Below are 19,842 nucleotides of genomic sequence, written 5' to 3' on the forward strand. Positions count from 1 at the left end.
AGTATGTCTTGACAGTTTAAAATTTTCCATAAACTTCTTGCACTTGTGGTGTGCCCGAACAATAGAATAGGATTTAACGATCCGAAATAAAATATTCTCTTTTATTTTCTGTGATGCTAAGATGCTATACATTTGATCATGTAAGCAAGTCCTAACTGACTCTGCTTAGCAACAATTAGCATAATATAAATCGAAGGACAAAGTATGCATCAGTCTTCGTATTGTAAAAACAGAGTTTGGAGTTAGAAAAGCGGCTATTGTCTTCCCTTATCTATTAGGCGATGCTTTTTTTTTTTGACTTACACTTGGAGACAAATTTTGTGTAAATATAATTTGTTTAGTAAGGTCTGCTTGGAGACCTTGCAAGAGTCCTGCAATGCTTTGCGGTCAGATGACTTCATATCCGTAATATAGATGGTAAGTACAGGCAGTAAAGTGCTACACTCTTTTGAGTACTGTATTAACATATATTTATATTTAGAAAATATCAGCAGTTTGAAGCAAATACTAAATGTGTGCGGGAGCAATATTTTTCTTATGTATCGTCATAGTGCTTTTTTATCTAGAAAATGATATATGATGTGAATTCAGCTAAGCTTAGTTCAAATTTATTTTTGTCTTTTAAATGCACTCTTCATATATTACTCATGCGGTTGCAGTAAACTGTTCTGAATTTTGTTCTGAATTTATGTCAAATGAGATCACATTGTATATTGCTACTTTTTCAGGACCATCACTTCTTCAGGACTTACAATTCTCATACTGAGAAAAAAGACATTTTATTATGCATAAAAGAACTAATACCTGAACATGACACAGCTTCTGAACCTTCTGATAGATCATTGACTCAAATTCTGCACAGAGGGGGCCTTACAAATTTAAAACCTACTGTACTTGAGATTTTTCTAAGACTGGAGTCTATATTTAGACAATGCTTTGATGGACAGATCCTGAAGTTCCTGAAGTAAAACAAAAGACGAGAAAGAACACACCCATTAGGATCACCAGTAATCGGTTTTCTAGAAACAGACACATTTCTGCCATTCATTCCAGTTGACTTTTAGAAAAGGCCACGGTACGGAATCGGTACTTCTAAAAGTTGTAAACGATCTACTCCATTGAGGTTCATCAGCATATTTCTCATGTCTACAGAGGTGCTTACCTTCAACTTCATAGGATCAGTAACTATTGTCATCATCTCACCACCGATTCAACTAAAACTCTCATCTGCGCCTTTGTGCTGTCGAGGATGGACTATCGCAATTCTCTTTTTGCTGGTATCTTCTTGACAGACTTTACAGGATCCAGAGTAATGCTGCTCGCCTCATCTGTAGACCATCTACATGTGAACATATATCAACTACCTATAAATGTAAGCAAATAAAAAATGCGTTCAAGCTTGTTTTAGATGTAAGTGATTTTAAATGTTAATAAAAAGCATAACTGTAGTCGGACCTTAGAAAGGGATGCACAGGACCGGGTCCGATGGCGGCGGGTAGTTGCGGCCCTATGCTCCACTGGGGGCGAATAGGACAAAAGAAGAAGTCGGACCTTGTCTATTCTGTCCAAAACGAGTTAATTTATTTTATTTATTTATTTTTTACTGCCCAGCATACCAGGGTTTATTTTAGAAATCTTAACATTTTCACAGTTCTTTTCACAGAATTAACTTTACTCTTTTCTCTATGTACTAATCTTCTTCTCTATGTACTAATCTTCTGTCGTGGGCTTCTGCCCGTGATGAACAAATGTTTCTTTTTGTTAAGCAGTGCTTTTAGGCCCTTGGTCACCCAAGGTTTGTTGTTAGGATAAACATACACTGCTTTGATGGACTGGTGCAATCAACACTATTTTACTCCTCACTTTTACTTCTAACTGTGTGTTAAATGTCTGTATGGGTATGTGAGCAAAGACAAATTTCTGTCCTCCTGGGCAGACAATAAAGTCTGTTTTGATTTTTGATTTTTGATTACTCATGCATTGCCGAAAACAGTGTTAACAGGTGAGCAGTGTCACGTGTCGCATGCTGGTTCAGCGCGAGCCTGGGTTCTAGAGGGGAGGAGGGGGTTGCTGCGTCACTGTAATCTGACGCAATTTTGTTTTTGTTGTTTTTGACGTCATTGGCACGGTGGGAGAAGGAAAGGAAAGTAGAGAGCGGCCATCAGGGTGAGTAGCTGGAAAAGGAATCTGTTCTGAGTACATCGGAGTAACATCTGTCTGTCGGGATATTTCAGGGTACAAACGGAGAAGTGAGAGAGTGGCGCTTGGTATATGTATGTGTCCCCTTCTGTCCCAGACCCATTGTTTTGTTTTGTGTTTCCTACCTTGTTCCTTTTATTTCATTTGTTTGTTTTTATTAAACGTGTATTTGTAGCGTTCTCGCGTGTGCTTGTCGTTTGTTCTGCACTGGAGAGAGATTGGATTCGTTGCTACACGCGACAAGTAGCAATGTTTATTTACTTTGTCTTCTTAGAAAGACTGATTGAACTGCTACGGATTGTCTGTATTTACAGTGTTGATTCATTTACCATGGTTGGACTCTGATCTGTTTCTATTGTGTGAGTCTATGGACTGCTTGGTCTTTCAGATCCACTCTGATGGCGCTCAGGCTGCTAACAACAATCTTTCTAACCCTGTGCACCGCAACCCTGCTGACGATGCTGTATGTCAGCCAGTCACGTGACGCTGTCATCCTAGTTCAGCCCGATCCACTCGATGTCCAGGATGAACTACGCAGCACTAATCAGTGTCTGACATTGGGTAAGCACTCTTGGAAATATAATGTAAAATACGGGCGGCCAGGGCTGCTGATAAACCCTTCAAAAGACTCTGACGTGTTGAGAGGGAGCACCACAGACATCGTCAACAGGATCTACCACAACATGTGTCCTGGTCACCAGACCCTGCCTAACGTACAATTCACTTTCCCAGACATACTGCTCATTGTCGAATTTACAGAACCTGCATACTACAATGCCATTCCCTACCTTGAACTTCTGTACAGGAGATATTTTCCTAATATTCTCTATTGCGGTCTCGAACCTGAAACTCTAAAGGAACAGATTGTGGCTGAGAAACTGGGGTTCCCTATCTACTATTTGCAAGCTCTGAATGACACCTGGCAAACAAAGTACGAGTGTATTCAGCACGCCATGAAAATGTGCGACAACTTCACCGGCTACCTGCTGATCGGCGACGACACTCTCATCAACATGACAAACTTTGAAAGAACTCCGAAATATAAAGCGATGGTGGGTGATGAGTTTGTCAGATCCAGACTATTCGTGATCACTACTCACTTCCAGTACTCGTGGCCGTGCTGGGGTTTGGAAGGCGGGAGGAGTGCCATGCTGGGTGTGCTTAACGAGCTCGCCTTTAAAGCGAACCGTGACAATGATCATCTTGCACAACAATTCCTTAGAAATTATTATTCCTTTGTCAACCACAGCAACATCTTTTACTTTATGGCGATCGACTTCCTGTACGTCCCCAAACGGCTGTCGTCCATTTTCCTCTACATGACGTCATTGTTTCTGAAATACAAGGCCAGCGTGGAAGTGGCGATTCCGTTTTTTGTGTGTGCCTGCAACACCCAGAGGACGTGCACTTTGTTAGAATGATCAGTCTATGGGGCAACGACAGAGATAATTCGCAGAAACGTTTTGAGAAGGACCTCGTGTACCTGCACCCTTTAAGTACCATGCCAATTTTAAGAGCGCACCACAAGGGAAGGACTTTATCTGTCAGAAGTATTTACGAAGTAAGTAACTATCGCATGGATGAATTCTTGGTCAACATCTGTGAAGCAAATAGTACTCAACGTCTAAGACTCTTATCTCCCTTTATTTTTGCATTTGACAAAGGGACATCTGTGATGAGCCGCGCTTACACCATACAGCAGAAAAAAAGGAGTTTAAACCTGTGCAGAAAATTGGGTGACTTGACGGGCCAGATGGAAGCAATCAAGAATGATCTCGATGGCTGCCAATCTGCGTGTACTTCTAATCTTTCTGCCTACGTTCCAGTAATTATTTCCCTTCACAGTCTAACACCTACTGGCTTTAAAGACCTGCCCTCGACTGGTCCGAATTTAAGTAGATTCTGGTAATATAGTAGAAATATATTCTGTAAGTTTCAGCGACTTTAACACAACAGTTTATCTACTATCTAATTTCAAGGTTGGCGATTTGCACCCATAGCAAAATCTCGCCCCTACCCGCGATTAACGTGTGACGTCAAGCCGGTGGTGTCCACCCTGTCATGTAGGCGTGTAATGACCTAAAGGTGACGGGTTACATCAGGCTTGTCAGATGATCTTTATTTATTTTGCTCTAGTAGCGAAGACGAGTTTAACAGGTTGTCTTCCGACATTGAAAGTATTAAAACTCACGTGTTTGAGTCTGAGTTTCACAATACTCAGGTTAGAATCACCAAAGACACAATCTTTAGGTAAGAAAACGACAAAGAACGACTTCACAAATACCATGTGGTAAGCAATTATGTTGTGCATATGTTCTGTCGTGTAGCGAATCCATGTATCAACCGAATGATAAATTAGAATAAAAATTTAAAGTACGAACTTATTCACCATTGTTTTCTCTTCACCTGTAGGTCTGACTGAAGTTCAAAGTGAAAATTACAATGTTCATCGCAAATCTAATCATTTTTATAAAATTCAGGTGAGGATTTTAGGAAATATTTCGACAATAGTGACACGTATAAACACACCCCACTTAACTAACAGACGAATGACACAAAAAAAACTGCTCGGCAGTCACTTATTTTACAAGTTTCATGAGATGGCCTGTGCTTTTTCAATTAATATGAGAATATTTAGTAGTTTTCTTGAATTGATCAATACCGCCTTAAAAGTTATATGCTTACCTTAAAGGCGCACAAATCCAGGACCGTATTAAAAAGCTCAAAATTAAACAATGTTGACAATGACAACGGGATCACTTGATCGTCTGGCGCAACCAATACAGGATGATGCTATGGAAATGAATCCTCCCATCTTCCGTCTGTCTAATCAATGTGCCGCACAACATCAGTAAACATCCAGAATATTTATCATCACCTTCCTCAAACAAATCATCATTATGTCCAACAATATGTCCACTTGTCGAGTTAATAAGCTATCACACTCACCACTCCCACCCACCACTGAAAGCCCTCCCACTCACTCACCTATTCACTTACTCACCACCCATCCACTACAAAAGAACTCGCTGGATGATTTGAAGAAAAAAGCAGAGAGTGTATTACATCATCAACGCTTTGTCGTCTTGTGGCATGACGAAATGACAGTTACATGTGACTTAGTTTTTGATAAACTTTCTGGGAACTTGTTGGGTTTGTTGGTAGTCAGGATGAACAGGCATCAACCCCTGCCACCATGCATTAGTTTTTTACATTGTAGGCTTAACTACAATATCAGCAGAAGCATTGGTTTCTTTGGCACACAATCAGTTACTGCAGATGCTTTGTTTACACTTTTCTCGCAGCCTTTGGTCTTGTTGAGGAAGCAGGGTTTAAAGTGGTATGATCCACAAGTGATAAGGCCTCACCAAATAAAAGGCTCTATGAAATGCATGGCAGTGGTGCAGATATTTGTTATAAAACAATAATCTGTCTGCCAGTGAGATATATATTTTTTTCTGACGTTCCTCACTTACTCAAAACAGTGAGAAAGCAATTTATATAATTCTGGATCAGGTCGGCAGACGCGCTATCTTTGGTTAAATGGTCAACATCTGCTTTAGGCAAGTGTCATTGATATCTTTAACAGAGATACATCTAGTCAGCTGTACAGAACTAAACTTATGATCATGTATATCTGACACCTACTTCTATCGTGAATGTTAGATTGGCAAGCCAGGTGCTTAGGGGGACAATAAAATTACCATCTTCATACCTTTAATTCCCATTATACCAAATATGCTTGCAAATGCCATTTTCCAATCCAAGCAAAGTAGTATGAAAAGGAAGTAGCACATAAAAAACATGGGCAGTCAATAACATAAATCAGTAATCAGTTGATGTCTTTGCAAAAAACTATTAAAGTGACCTCATTTAAAAATAGTGTAGAGATCATTGACCAATATTCTGAAAATTACACCCCAGTTACACATTTGAACTAGTTGCCTTCAAACCTTTTTAAGTCCCTTTAGTTTTTTGGTTGAAGTATGTCTTGACAGTTTAAAATTTTCCATAAACTTCTTGCACTTGTGGTGTGCCCGAACCATAGAATAGGATTTAACAATCAGAAATAAAATATTCTCTTTTAATTTCTGTGATGCTAAGATGCTATACATTAGATCATATAAGCAAGTCCTAACTGACTTTGCTTGGCAACAATTAGTATAATATAAATCGAAGGACAAAGTCTGCATCTGTCTTCGTATTGTAAAAACAGAGTTTGGAGTTAGAAAAGTGGCTATTGTCTTCCCTTATCTATTAGGCGATGCTTTGTTTTTTTTTTTTTTTTGTTTTTTTTTTGACTTACACTTGGAGACAAATTTTGAGTAAATATAATTTGTTTCGTAAGGTCTGCTTGGAGACCTTGCAAGAGTCCTGCAATGCTTTGCGGTCAGATGACTTCATATCTGATAGCGTAAAGGAGATAATCCGTAATATAGATGGTAAGTACAGGCTGTAAAGTGTTACACTCTTTTGAGTACAGTATTAACATATATATATTTAGAAAATATCAGCAGTTTGAAGCAAATACTAAATGTGTGCGGGAGCAATATTTTTCTTATGTATCGCCATAGTGCATTTTTATCTAGAAAATGATATATGATGTGAATTCAGTTATGCTTAGTTCAACTTTATTTTTGTCTTTTAAATGCACTCTTCATATATTACTAATGCGGTTGCAGTAAACTGTTCTGAATTTATGTCAAATGAGATCACATTGTATATTGGTACTTTTTCAGGACCATCACTTCTTCAGGACTTACAATTCTCATACTGAGAAAAAAGACATTTTATTATGCATAAAAGAACTAATACCTGAACATGACACAGGTTCTGAACCTTCTGATAGATCATTGACTCAAATTCTGCACAGAGGGGACCTTACAAAATTGAAACCTACTGTGCTTGAGATTTTTCTAAGACTGGAGTCTATTTTTAGACAATGCTTTGATGGACAGATCCTGAAGTTCCTGAAGTAAAACAAAATAGGAGAAAGAACACACCCCTTAGGATCACCAGTAATCGGTTTTCTAGAAGCAGACACATTTCTGCCATTCATTCCAGTTGACTTATAGAAAAGGCCACGGTACGGAATCGGTACTTCTAAAAGTTGTAAACAATCTACTCCATTGAGGTTCATCAGCATATTTCTCATGTCTACAGAGGTGCTTACCTTCAACTTCGCAGGATCAGTAACTATTGTCATTATCTCACCACCAATGACACTAAAACTCTCATCTGCGCCTTTGTGCTGTCGAGGATGGACTATTGTAATTCTCTTTTAGCTGGTATCTTCTTGACAGACTTTAAAGGATTCAGAATAATGTTGCTCGCCTCATCTGTAGACCATCTACATGTGAACATATATCAACTACCTATAAATGTAAGCAAATAAAAAATGCGTTCAAGCTTGTTTTACATGTAAGTGATTTTAAATGTTAATAGAAAGCATAACTGTGGTCGGATCTTGTCTATTCTGTCCAAAACGAGTTTATTTATTTATTTACTTTTTTACTGCCCAGCATAGCAGGGTTTATTTCAGAAATATCTTGACATTTTCACAGTTCTTTTCACAGAATTAACTTTACTCATGCATTGCCGACATCAGTGTTAACAGGTGAGCAGTGTCACATGCTGGCTCAGCGCGAGCCTGGGTTGTAGAGGGGAGGAGGGGGTTGCTGCGTCACTGTAATCTGACGCAATTTTGTTTTTGTTGTTTTTGACGTCATTGGCACGGTGGGAGAAGGAAAGGAAAGTAGAGAGCGGCCATCAGGGTGAGTAGCTGGAAAAGGAATCTGTTCTGAGTACATCGGAGTAACATCTGTCTGTGGGGATATTGTAGGGTCCAAAAGGAGAAGTGAGGGAGTGGCGCTTGGTATATGTATGTGTCCCCTTCTGTCCCAGACCCATTGTTTTGTTTTGTGTTTCCTACCTTGCTCCTTTTATTTCATTTGTTTGTTTGTTTTTATTAAACGTGTATTTGTAGCGTTCTCGCGTGTGCTTGTCGTTTGTTCTGCACTGGAGAGAGATTGGATTTGTTGTTGCACGCGACAAGTAGCAATGTTTATTTATTTTGCCTTCTTAGAAAGACTGATTGAACTGCTACGGATTTTCTGTATTTACAGTGTTGATTCATTTACCATGGTTGGTCTCTGATCTGTTTCTATTGTGTAAGTCTATGGATTGCTTCGTCTTTCAGATCCACTCTGATGGCGCTCAGCCTGCTAACAAGAATCTTTCTAACTCTGTGCACCGCAACCCTGCTGACGATGCTGTATGTCAGCCAGTCACGTGACGCTGTCATCCTAGTTCAGCCCGATCCACTCGATGTCCAGGATGAACTACGCGGCACTAATCAGTGTCTGACATTGGGTAAGCACTCTTGGAAATACAATGTAAAATACGGGCGGCCAGGGCTGCTGATAAACCCTTCAAAAGACTCTCACGTGTTGAGAGGGAGCACCACAGACATCGTCAACAGGATCTACAACAACATGTGTCACGGTCACCAGACCCTGCCTAACGTACAATTCACTTTCCCAGACGTACTGCTCATTGTCGAATTTACAGAACCTGCACACTACAATGCCATTCCCTACCTTGAACTTCTGTACAGGAGATATTTTCCTAATATTCTCTATTGCGGTCTGGAACCTGAAACTCTCAAGAAACAGATTGTGGCTAAGAAACTCTGGTTCCCTATCTACTATTTGTATGCTCTGAAGGACAACTGGCAAACAAAGTACGAGTGTATTCAGCATGCCATGAAAATGTGTGACAGCTACATCGGCTACCTGCTGATCGGCGACGACACTCTCATCAACATGACGAACTTTGAAAGAACTCCGAAAAATAAAGTGATGGTGGGTGATGAGTTTGTCAGAACCGGAGAACACATGAACACCACTCAGTTCAAGTATTCGTGGCCGTGGTGGGGTGCGGAAGGCGGGAGGAGTGCCTTGCTAGGTGTGCTTAACGAGCTCGCCTTTAAAGCGAACCGTGACAATGATCATCTTGCACAAGAATTCCTTCGAAATTATTATTCCTTTGTCAACCACAGCACCATCTTTCACTTTATGCCGACCGACTTCCTGTACGTCCCCAAACGGCTGTCGTCCATTTTCCTCTACATGACGTCATTGTTTCTGAAATACAAGGCCAACGTGGAAGTGGCGATTCCGTTTTTTGTGTGTGGTCTGGAACACCCAGGGGACGTGTACTTTGTTAGAATGCTCAGTCTATGGGGCAACGACAGAGATAATTCACAGAAACGTTTTGATAAGGACCTCGTGTACCTGCACCCTTTTAAGTACTATGCCAATTTTAAGAGCACACCTCAAGGGAAGGACTTTATCTGTCAGAAGTATTTACGAAGTAAGTAATTATCGGCATGCATGACCATTTCTTGGTTAACATCTGTGAAACAACTAGTACTCAACGTCTAAGACTCTTATCTCCCTTTTATCTTTATCTTTGCATTTGACAAAGGGTATCTGTGATGAGCCGCGCTTACACCATACAGCAGAAAAAAAGGAGTTTAAACCTGTGCAGAAAATTGGGGGACTTGACGGGCCAGATGGAAGCAATCAAGAATGATCTCGATGGCTGCCAATCTGCGTGTACTTCTAATCTTTCTGCCTCCGTTCCAATAATTATTTCCCTTCACAGTCTAACACCTACGGGCTTTAAAGACCTCCTCCGACTGTTCCGAATTTAAGTAGATTCTGGTAATATAGCAGAAATATATTCTGTAAGTTTCAGCGACTTTAACACAACAGTTTATCTATTATCTAATTTCAAGGTTGGCGATTTGCACCCATAGTCAGCAAGTCTTGCAAAATCTCGCCCCTACCCGCGAATAACGTGTGACGTCACAGTGGGTGGTGTCCACCCTGTCACTGTAGGCGTGTAATGACCTAAAGGTGAAGGGTTACATCAGGCTTGTCAGATGATCTTTATTTATTTTGCTCTAGTAGCGAAGACGAGTTTAAAAGGTTGTCTTCCGACATTGAAAGTATTAAAACTCACGTGTTTGAGTCTGAGTTTCACAATACTCAGGTTAGAATCACCAAAGACAAAATCTTTAGGTAAGAAACGACAAAGAACGACTTCACAATACCACGTGGTAAGCAACTATGTTGTGCATATGTTCTGTCGTGTAGTGAATCCTTTATCAACCGAATGATAAATTAGAATAAAAATTTAAAGTACCCACTTAATCACCATTGTTTTCTCTTCACCTGTATGGTCTGACTGAAGTTCAATTAACAATTACAATGTACATCGCAAATCTAATTACTTTATAAAATTCAGGTGAAGGTTTTAGGAAATATTTTGACAATAGTGACACGAATAAAACACACCGCACTTAACAAACAGACGAGTTAATAAGTTATCACACTCACTCACCCACTCAAAGCCTCTCCCACTCACTCACCCACTACACTGTAGGACCTCCAGCCGAATTGTTTACCAGACTATTTATTTTCTGTGCGCATTCGCACTCCTGCGGGGACACCGGAAGTCCCGACCAGATACAAAGACGTATTCTCCTGAAGCTTGTTCAGGTCTCAGGTATGTAAGTGAATGTCTGTCGCAACAGAGGTTCTTTTTGTGGCAATGCAAGGAAAGTGCTTCCGAGGGTTCGATTGATCACCTTGAAAAATAATGTCCAAAGGGGTCAGAAAGGCAGGAGTTCAAACATGTGACAACAGATTACAACTTGTGGATGTTTTATTATGATAATTTTATTATACCGACAAGAAATTCTGTCTCCTTCCTATGCACATGTTCTGTCACCGCCAGTATTGAAGAATACTTCCTGACAATTTTGATCATCAGAGTAGCATGCGATGGTAAGCTTTAATGGAAAGAAGTTTATTTGGCTTAGCAGACGATCCTTATTTAATTTCCGTTAGTAGCAAATGTGTAACACTGTTTTTTTTCTTGCTTGAAAGTATGAAGCCTCACACGTTTGAACCTGAGGATTGTGAAGGTTACAAACAACAAACACAATATTTTCAGGCAGCAGACGGCGAAGAACGACTTCACAATTCCACGTGGTAAGCATTGATGATTTTCGTCACCAAACATCGTAACAATAACTTAGTTTTTATATATTGGAAAAAATGGGTATAACTCTACTCGGGTACAATAATAACAATAAATGTCACACTCATCCTACTTCAGAACAGAAGAGAATGGCTTGAAGACTTCTTCAACATTTGGGTCTTTCAGCTTCAGCTTGAGGTTGTTAGAACAAGATCAGGGTCGCTACCCATGTCATCGTCTGGGTACGTCCTTCTGAGGTCAGCAGCCAGAGAAGGAGAACTTATCAGTCTGTGCGGCGCTGCTGTCTCATGGAGTAGAACGTGAAAAGAAAATTGCACCAGTTATTTTTTTCTAAAGGAAAAGGTGCATTGAATTAAAGCCTGTTGTGGAGGGGCAGGAGCGGAATTTTGTATTCACCTTTCTCATTGTCACCTCCACCTCGTATTTCCTCTAATGCTTCTCTCTCTTGTCGTCATGGATTTCATGGATTTCACAGGCTTTCCTCGTTCAGAACACACCTGGACACTTCTACCTGTTCTCTCTTCCCCTTACCGATCGGTAAGACGTGACGTGTTCAGTTGGAAAAATACTTTTGGGTCATGTTACCTTGATGCCTGGGGATAACGCTGATAAAAACAGTAAGTCATGCGGATTGATCCAATTCAGTTTTTGATGATCATGTGACGCCCGTTTGGTTGTTGAAATGATTTTTTATGAATCAAGCCGCCTTAGGTGTTCGTGTTAATGGACGACAAGAAGAAGAGCTGGCCAATCAGCGAGCGATAAAGTCTCAACATGGATGTGACACCAGCTTCACCTTCGGCAAATTTGTCCTTGCGACGAGGGTCACCGATGTCTCTCTAAAAACTTGAGAAGTTATTTTACCGTCTGATGAACATTTCTTTCACACCTTCCAAGAAACTGGTTCGTACAGGTAAGGCTGTTACAACATACAGTCGCATCTTTTATTTTTCCCATGTCAACAAATGACGATTGGGCTTGGGCACCGACATGCACATAAGGTAAAAATACACTTACATTAATTGGAAAACACAGAGACAACCATAAGAGTATCAAGCGAAATCATGATTTTTTTAATTTTATGAACTTGATAACATTCTAAATAACAATGTGGATGAACATGATTTTGTACGCTGTGTAACATCACTTTTTATGTTTTCTGAAGTTTTAACTACAATGGGATTTTACTCAGAAGCTGGTTGACGACTTATTTTCTATGTAACAGGTTTTATCTAAGCTAGAAGATTCATATTTCACTGCTATTCTAATCATTGTTGTTGTCGTCGCTATAATCGACACCAAAAATGAGAGTATCTTTTGCATAAAATAGTGATAATATTTAATTAGTTGTGAGAAGAATGTATCACAGACATATAATCCCAACGTGAACAAAATAATCAATTGCTAATTGTCACTTTTCATTGACGATGAAATTGTTGAGATCTTAATGGTGAATCGTGACTGGTTGAGGGCTCAGGATCAGAACTGTAGGGTGATAATAATTCTCTAAAAAGAACATAATAATTCTGTGTGATTAATAATTTTAATTTTTGCAACTCGTGGTTTTAAAGGGACTGGGTATAGTTTTGAGAAAATTTATTCTTCAACTAATAAAAGGAGAAAAGCACCAGAAGTAACTTTTGTATTTTCTTTTGAGTACGATTAACGTGTTAAAGTAGCTGTTGAGGTGTGGTCGGATTAAATCATAAAATATGAATTCCAGCTAGATGTGAATGTAGGGGTACCACAGAAACTACAGGCGTCTGTTGATTTCTAAAGGCCAGGGGAGGGCAAACAACAAATAGTGGAAGCAAACATCCTTTCAAAGAAAAATTTTCAGTGGCATTAAGTTTGTAAATGTATTGTTTGATAAAGGAAATGTATGAGGTGCAGAATAGTGTTCATTGATTGAGTAAGGAATACTTGTTCAGTCAGTCAGTGAGTAAGTAAAGTGAGAAGCTAAGCAGCTGCTGCAGTCTCTGCCCCGGGAAACACAGCAAAATCGTCAGCATTATAAAAAATAAAAAAACACACATAAAAAGCCCTAAACAATCAATGCATAGGAATATTTTATAAAAATAAATCAACAAACAAGTTTTCTTTCATGATTCGGCAATATCAGCCGAGGGAAGGAAAAAGCATATTGAAAAGTATTAACCTGAACTAGACAGAAAAATGGCATTACTTTAAATAAGTTATGTGAATTTATTTTTCAAGTATTTTGGCTTCATGTGTCACAGTTCCCTGACAACAGAAGCGGAAAAAGATCGTTGGATGAGTGTGGAGGTCATGAACCGTCTTACCAGCTTTTTTTGTGAAGGGATATTAAACAAAGAAGTAACCGATTTAAAATCACAGCCAGCAACCCTGGAGGGTGACTGAACATTACGTTGCTGATATTGATCCTGAGCGGGGGGAGCTGTTGAACCAGGAAAAAGATCTGTTAACCTCATTCATATGAACTCAGACCATTAAGTTGGCATCATTCGCACACCTTTGTTCCAAGACAGTTGCCGCTGTGAACAATATTATTAATTAATGAAATACCGTAGCTGCCATGGCTACCAGACCTCATGTCCTCGGTTTCATAAGCGTGTGCTGCATGTCTGTGCTGATAGTGCTGTACATGCTCTGGAGACACTACGATGTCACACCTGTCCTGTTAGCCTCCACTGCATCGCTTCTGTCCTTCCGCGATGACGCTCCAACCTGCCTCCCGGTTGCAACTCATCCCTGGAATAAGGAAGTACCGAAGGGCATTCCGGGACTGCTCGTAAAACAACACAACTCCTCCAAACTAACCAACAGGACGGAAATGGTCAATAGACTTCTTAGAATCATGTGCCCCAAGTTCCCTGACTTACCGGAAATCGAGGTCACCTTTCCAGAAATCTTGTTGATTGTTGATTTTAACACTCCCGAAATGTACCACGTGATCCCCTACCTGGAGCTTCTTTACCGCAGACACTTTGCGGATATCCTGTACTGCGGCGCCCAGCCGGAGACTTTAAAGCAGCTCATGGAGAACGTAAGTGTCATAAGTTCTATCTACTTCGTGGACATCCCGCACCACTCCTGGACTCAGAAGTACCGCTGCGTGGAGCTGGCCATGAAGATGTGCGACAAAGTGGCCGGATACGCTCTCATCGGCGATGACACGCTCATCAACATCAAGGTCCTGCGGTCCCTGCCGCGGGAGAAGCTGTTGTTTGGAGACAACTTCGGCAGGATCAACACCTCGCTTAAAACTGGCTGGTACTGGTGGAACACAGATGGCGGTCGTCCCGCCATGTTGGGCATGCTGAATGAGTTGATCTTCAGGGCCAAGCAGCAACACGACCCATTCTCCGACAGCTTCCTTCGCAGTTACTACGCCTACATCAACTCTAGTACCTTGATCTTCCACATGGCAACGGACTTCATGTACGTTCCCAAGAGACTGACAGCCAACTTCCTCTACATGGTGGAGCTCTTCCTGAAGTACAATGCTAACGTGGAGGTGGCCATGCCTTTCTTTGTGAGTGGTCTGGAGCACCCAAGTGACGTGCTGCTTGTCAAGATGCATAGCCTGTGGAACGATGACAGGAACAACCCTGAGAAGTTTTTCCACCCCGACGACCTTTACTTGCATCCTTTTAAATATGGATTTAATTTTAAGAAGCCCACCGGACACTCCTTCATCTGTGACACCTATCTACGGGCATCTATCGTTTGAATTTTTTGGTAAAGTAACATGTTTATATGGCTTGCATTGAAATGATATTACATAACATACATGTAGAATGTCACACATCTATTGGAAGAGGGCTAATAAAGTCATAAAAGCTAGGAACTAAACTGAACATGTTTAACTTTTAATCAAGAACAGGTACATTCTTTTTTGCTGTATTTTTATTTTACTTTTAGACGACTGCATTCTGCTCAATAGAATATTAAAAATTGTTAACTCGGAGAAACTGAGTCCCGTGTGTTAATGAGATACAAACTCAATTGTGACTGCCACCGGATGTTACTTGTAGACCAGAAGGTGTAGAAAGTGTCGATGCTGCATATCTGATGTTTGATCTTTGATTAAGCTCTTTACCAGCAGTCGTAGTTGGTTTTAACAGCTCTTGCTTTTGTATAGTTGGTACTGCTGTTAGAAGACTTGCTTGCTCTGTATAAGTGACTAGACAACAATCCATTTTGAAATGTTTTGAGCAAATTCTTGAGTGCAGTGTGGGGACGAAGTTCGCACGGAACGTTTGTACAAAGCGGTGATCTGTATAATACACATCTCTGAACAAAGTTAATTCACTAGCGTTTGTAGCCGTTATTTTTAGGATCTCCTAAATAAATACAAACAACTCCATCTGAGTGTCCAAAAGATCGTTCATCAACAGCACGTTGTTGTTGTTGTTGTAATAATAATAATAATAATAATAATAATAATAATAATAATAATAATAATAATAATAATAATAATAATAATAATAATAATAATAGGAAATGTTATCATCTGAAACTGCAAAAGGATGATCATCTTTTCAGTTTATTCAATGCAGCTCCACGTCACTGCCGAAGCGAGTGGAGCCGATCCCTTCAGCCTGTTAAAGGGACACAACTCTCATCTTCATTGTGTCTTGATCCGTTGATTCTTTTTCCAAGAATGGCATCTTTCCTTTTCTAATTCAGCTCATGCAGAAGACGCTATTTTTAGAAATACTATCCTTTCGTCACTTCCTGTTTTCTTGACAATTACAATATTTTTAGTGCCTCTACGTCATAAAATATCACAGAATATGTTCTGTGAACAGACGACGCGTGACGTAAAAGAGGAATGACGTCAAGCGCCGTCGGCTTCGAGCCAGAAAGTTGAGCAAAGTGCGAGAAAGGGTTCTATCTCTCGCAAGCCGGCTGAGAATACTCTTAGACAAATGACGTGAACTGTCGTCTGCTATGCGCTGCCTTTCTTGTCTCTGCTCGTCCATCGAAGGAATCTGAGGTGAGAAGATGCAAAATAGAAAAAAAAATGTCTGGCAAGCGAATATTAGTTTATTTGTTGGTCATTTGCTTGGTACTTTTGACACTGTGTGACTGCTGACTCATAAAGGACAGGGTCACATTTGATCGTCTGTAGTGCCGCATGTCTACGGGTACTCCCTTGCTGGGACACAATCAAAGGTTAGTGTAAAAAGATAAGAGCCCACAGGACTGTTATCTCATGATAGACATCAAAACTAAAGCAAAAGGAGCCACACCTACTGCCTATGAGAATACGCATTATGATGTTTGCCAGAATCCTAAAAGAATTCAATAAAACATTTAATTAACACATTGATAAGACTATTTGAGGTTAGATGCTTTGTTATAATTCATAGATGAAAAAATCAAGGACGTGAACCAAGATGAAATACTAAACAGAACAACGTTCATAAGGGAAGATACCGAGATTTAATGTTGCTTAATATGTTTGATCCAAGGTGATGCCTATGAAAATTACAAGAAACAAATTCAGTCGCAGAGGGGGTGATAGCAAGCAGTTAAGTCAAGTCGCTGGCATGATTCGGTCGGATAGGTCGGGCAGTAGGAGGCACAAAGAGAAAAACGAATCGTTAATGTGTACAAAGTCTTATCTTATTTCTTCCTCATTTTTCCCATCTTTTGTCTTTCCCAATTGCAATTTGAAGTGTGAAAGTACATTGGCGCCATTTTTGGAAAAGAACAAGTTCAAAGATTAGCGTCGAGGTGGCCGACCAGATTTGTTTACTCTTAAACTTGTTTGTCACGTATGTGTACTCTTAACTGCATCAGATCCGTTGAAATCCTTCCCTAAGCCTTCTTTAAGATCAATTTATCAATTCATCACCGAGTTCATAATCTCCCCTGTATTATGCAGCGTCGCGGATCGCCCCCAGCGTGACCCCAGCGTGACCCCAGCGTTGCCGGATGCACGCTCACAACCGCTGACACAGCCGGCACGAACACACACCCAATCCCTCACCCAGAGGCTGGACACGACCTACCAATCGAACCTTTGATGAACGTAAACCACAACAAGACAAAATGAACGGTATAAATTACAACTTTAATCTCAGCTAAATAAAATACTAAAACAAATGTATAAACACACACACACACCTTCAGTTTCTGTGGCCTTGCACGACGCTCTCCATCTGACCACCATTACCTGGTCCATCGGCGCACACACAGACCCTCTACTGGTCCACAGTCCGACATGCCTCGTTGATCACACACGCAAGCTTGCGCGCTCCACACGCTATGCGATGAAAGGGAGGAGGACGAAGGCGACGGATAGAAGAAACGAAAGGGTGGACGAAATGTAGAAAAGCCGTGACTCAGCACACACGGGGGCGTAAAGGTGCGAAGAAGAATCGGAAGAAAAAGATGGAGACCTAGAAGAACAGCAACGACGACAACAAGGACAAGAACAATGTCAATGTCAATGAGTGTTCCAAGTGAAGTGTCCGGCAGTTACCCGAAAAAGCACCGTTAGCTCACTCACATCTTAACACAGACCAACCAGGTAATGAATCCAGTTCCATGCACCAGCCCAGCAGCTTCCCACTATGTCACGTGGTCTCCACTGGATGCTCACAGTACCAGCCTTCCAGTCCTCCCCTAGCTTGTAGTCGTTCTTGGCTGCTGTGTAAACACACGGCACCTTGTCTTCCCGGTCTCTCACCACCTTCAAAGACAACTGTCTTCACTCAGGGTCTGAGGAATATGCCCGGTGGGACTCTACGCTCTGAGGTTCGCCACATTGTCTTCCATGGGCTGGAACCAACGGCCGCGACCACAACACCCGAAAGACTTTTTCCGCGCCAAAGATGCGAACGAGGATGGGGCACAGAATGAACACCCCCTATTGCCAGAACACAGCCTGGTTAAAGCATAGCAAAAATCAAGAGACACACACACATGCGCGTATACCCATATGCCGCCACCCCGCTCCTTCTGAGACGGAGAACCACGACCCTTCCCTAGGCACTCATTGCATGCCCTGCAATACCCGGATGCTTCCGCACGTGCCAGGTCAGTAATACCCGAACACACCTTGCTGCACGTCTTCCGTGACCCTACGTACTCGCCTGAAGCTGCAACTACCTGCACCTTAGGGGCTCTGGAACAACCATTTGTCTGCTCACGTTGCTTTCTCGAAATGTCATCGTTGGTTTGAACATCACTTGGACTTTTCGTCGATAGACGTTCGTGCTTGCACTAAGAAAAACGCAGACAGAAAAATGACTGACACTCGACATGCATGGCTGAGTTAAGAGCCGCTACCCGGCTCCACCCTTCTAAACCACAGACAGTAACATCACATGCTGTGATGAATAAAACCACTCATGCTGTGTTATCAACTATATGATCTGACACATGTCACCTTAGATCGACCTCACCCCCCCTTCCCCCCCCCCCCCGGCTGAGCAGCAAGCAGGTCCGCTATGAGAGAATAAGAAACTCGAGTGGTGAAAAAAACAACAACAAACAAACGTAGAAATATTTTACACTTGGATGATGATCTTTCTTGGCGCCAGGTAGAGAACTAAAAGGCACACGCTGCCGTTCTTTTTCCCGTTAAGTTTTTTTTTTCCTCAGCTACGAATTCCTGTTTTTTTCTTTTCCGTTCACTGATTAGGCTAAAAGATTAAGATATATTGACTTTCAAAAGTCTGTGCAAATAAACTCCACATCCTCTGTTTTGAAGCAGACGTCAGGGTAGAGCAACGTGTACAGATTGAAGTAAAACAATAAGAAGTGAACGCCAGGGCTCTTTAATATTTGGAATCTAATCAGAGGAAACAACAACAACAACAACAACAACAACAACACCAACAACAAAAAATTCTTTGACGTACATAAAGGTTTTACATTCAGAGTTTTTCCGAAGTAACTTCACAGTTCAATCCTTTTTCTAAGCCTCTTTGCTTCCCTTCACAAAACTTTTAGTTGTTCTTGGAAGAACAAACTTAAATAAATTAAGCAGATATTGTGTAGTTTCAATCATGTCTCCTGGAATCACCCATTAGCGTTGTTTCGAATAATGGACTGTATTGTTCCACAACAATAACGATATGCACCTCGGACTGCACTATCTTGTGACTACCAAACCATTTCTCACTTTATTGTGTTATTGTAACGGACAAGTACTTAGTAGAGGGGGTTAGGAGGGAAGATCGACAACCGTGGTTGATCTGATCTAGCGTAGTGGGCTGGAAGTTGTTTGCCCTTGAGCAAATGACGTAAACTGTGATGTCAAAACTAGGTGACGAAAAAGATAGAGGAAAATAACGTTAGAGAAAGAAAACGGTGGGCAGAGAGCTAACGGCGGAACCGAAGTGAGAGCTGGTGGATTTTTCTCGGGACTTTCTCGCTACTGCTGCGACAGCGGAATAAGTATTACGGAAAGTAATACCGTGGTTAAACTACAGGTGGATGTACTTCACAGGTCGTGAGTCACTGTAGTCCGTGTCCGCACCGTGGGGGAGCTCTGTGGCTTGGGCATCCCGCAGTACAGTTTCTTGGTGGGGCCAAGAAACCACACACTGGCGTAAGCGAGAAAACAAC

At 41.1% G+C, this 19,842-nt stretch overlaps 2 protein-coding genes across 2 annotated transcripts; both read left to right on the plus strand.

The window, feature by feature from the left end:
- Positions 1–2,088: 2,088 nt before the first annotated feature.
- LOC112562322 lies at positions 2,089–3,635 on the plus strand. Its single transcript, XM_025235514.1, has 2 exons — positions 2,089–2,166; positions 2,588–3,635. Exon 2 carries the CDS (start codon positions 2,598–2,600, stop codon positions 3,618–3,620), a length of 1,023 nt encoding a protein of 340 aa, XP_025091299.1. The 5' UTR covers positions 2,089–2,166; positions 2,588–2,597; the 3' UTR covers positions 3,621–3,635.
- Positions 3,636–7,929: 4,294 nt separating this feature from the next.
- Positions 7,930–10,434, plus strand: LOC112563176. The gene is made up of 2 exons (XM_025236948.1): positions 7,930–7,973; positions 8,399–10,434. Exon 2 carries the CDS (start codon positions 8,409–8,411, stop codon positions 9,579–9,581), a length of 1,173 nt encoding a protein of 390 aa, XP_025092733.1. The 5' UTR covers positions 7,930–7,973; positions 8,399–8,408; the 3' UTR covers positions 9,582–10,434.
- Positions 10,435–19,842: the final 9,408 nt, after the last annotated feature.

This window comes from Pomacea canaliculata, linkage group LG4 (assembly GCF_003073045.1).
Source record: "Pomacea canaliculata isolate SZHN2017 linkage group LG4, ASM307304v1, whole genome shotgun sequence".
Classification (NCBI taxonomy): domain Eukaryota; kingdom Metazoa; phylum Mollusca; class Gastropoda; order Architaenioglossa; family Ampullariidae; genus Pomacea; species Pomacea canaliculata.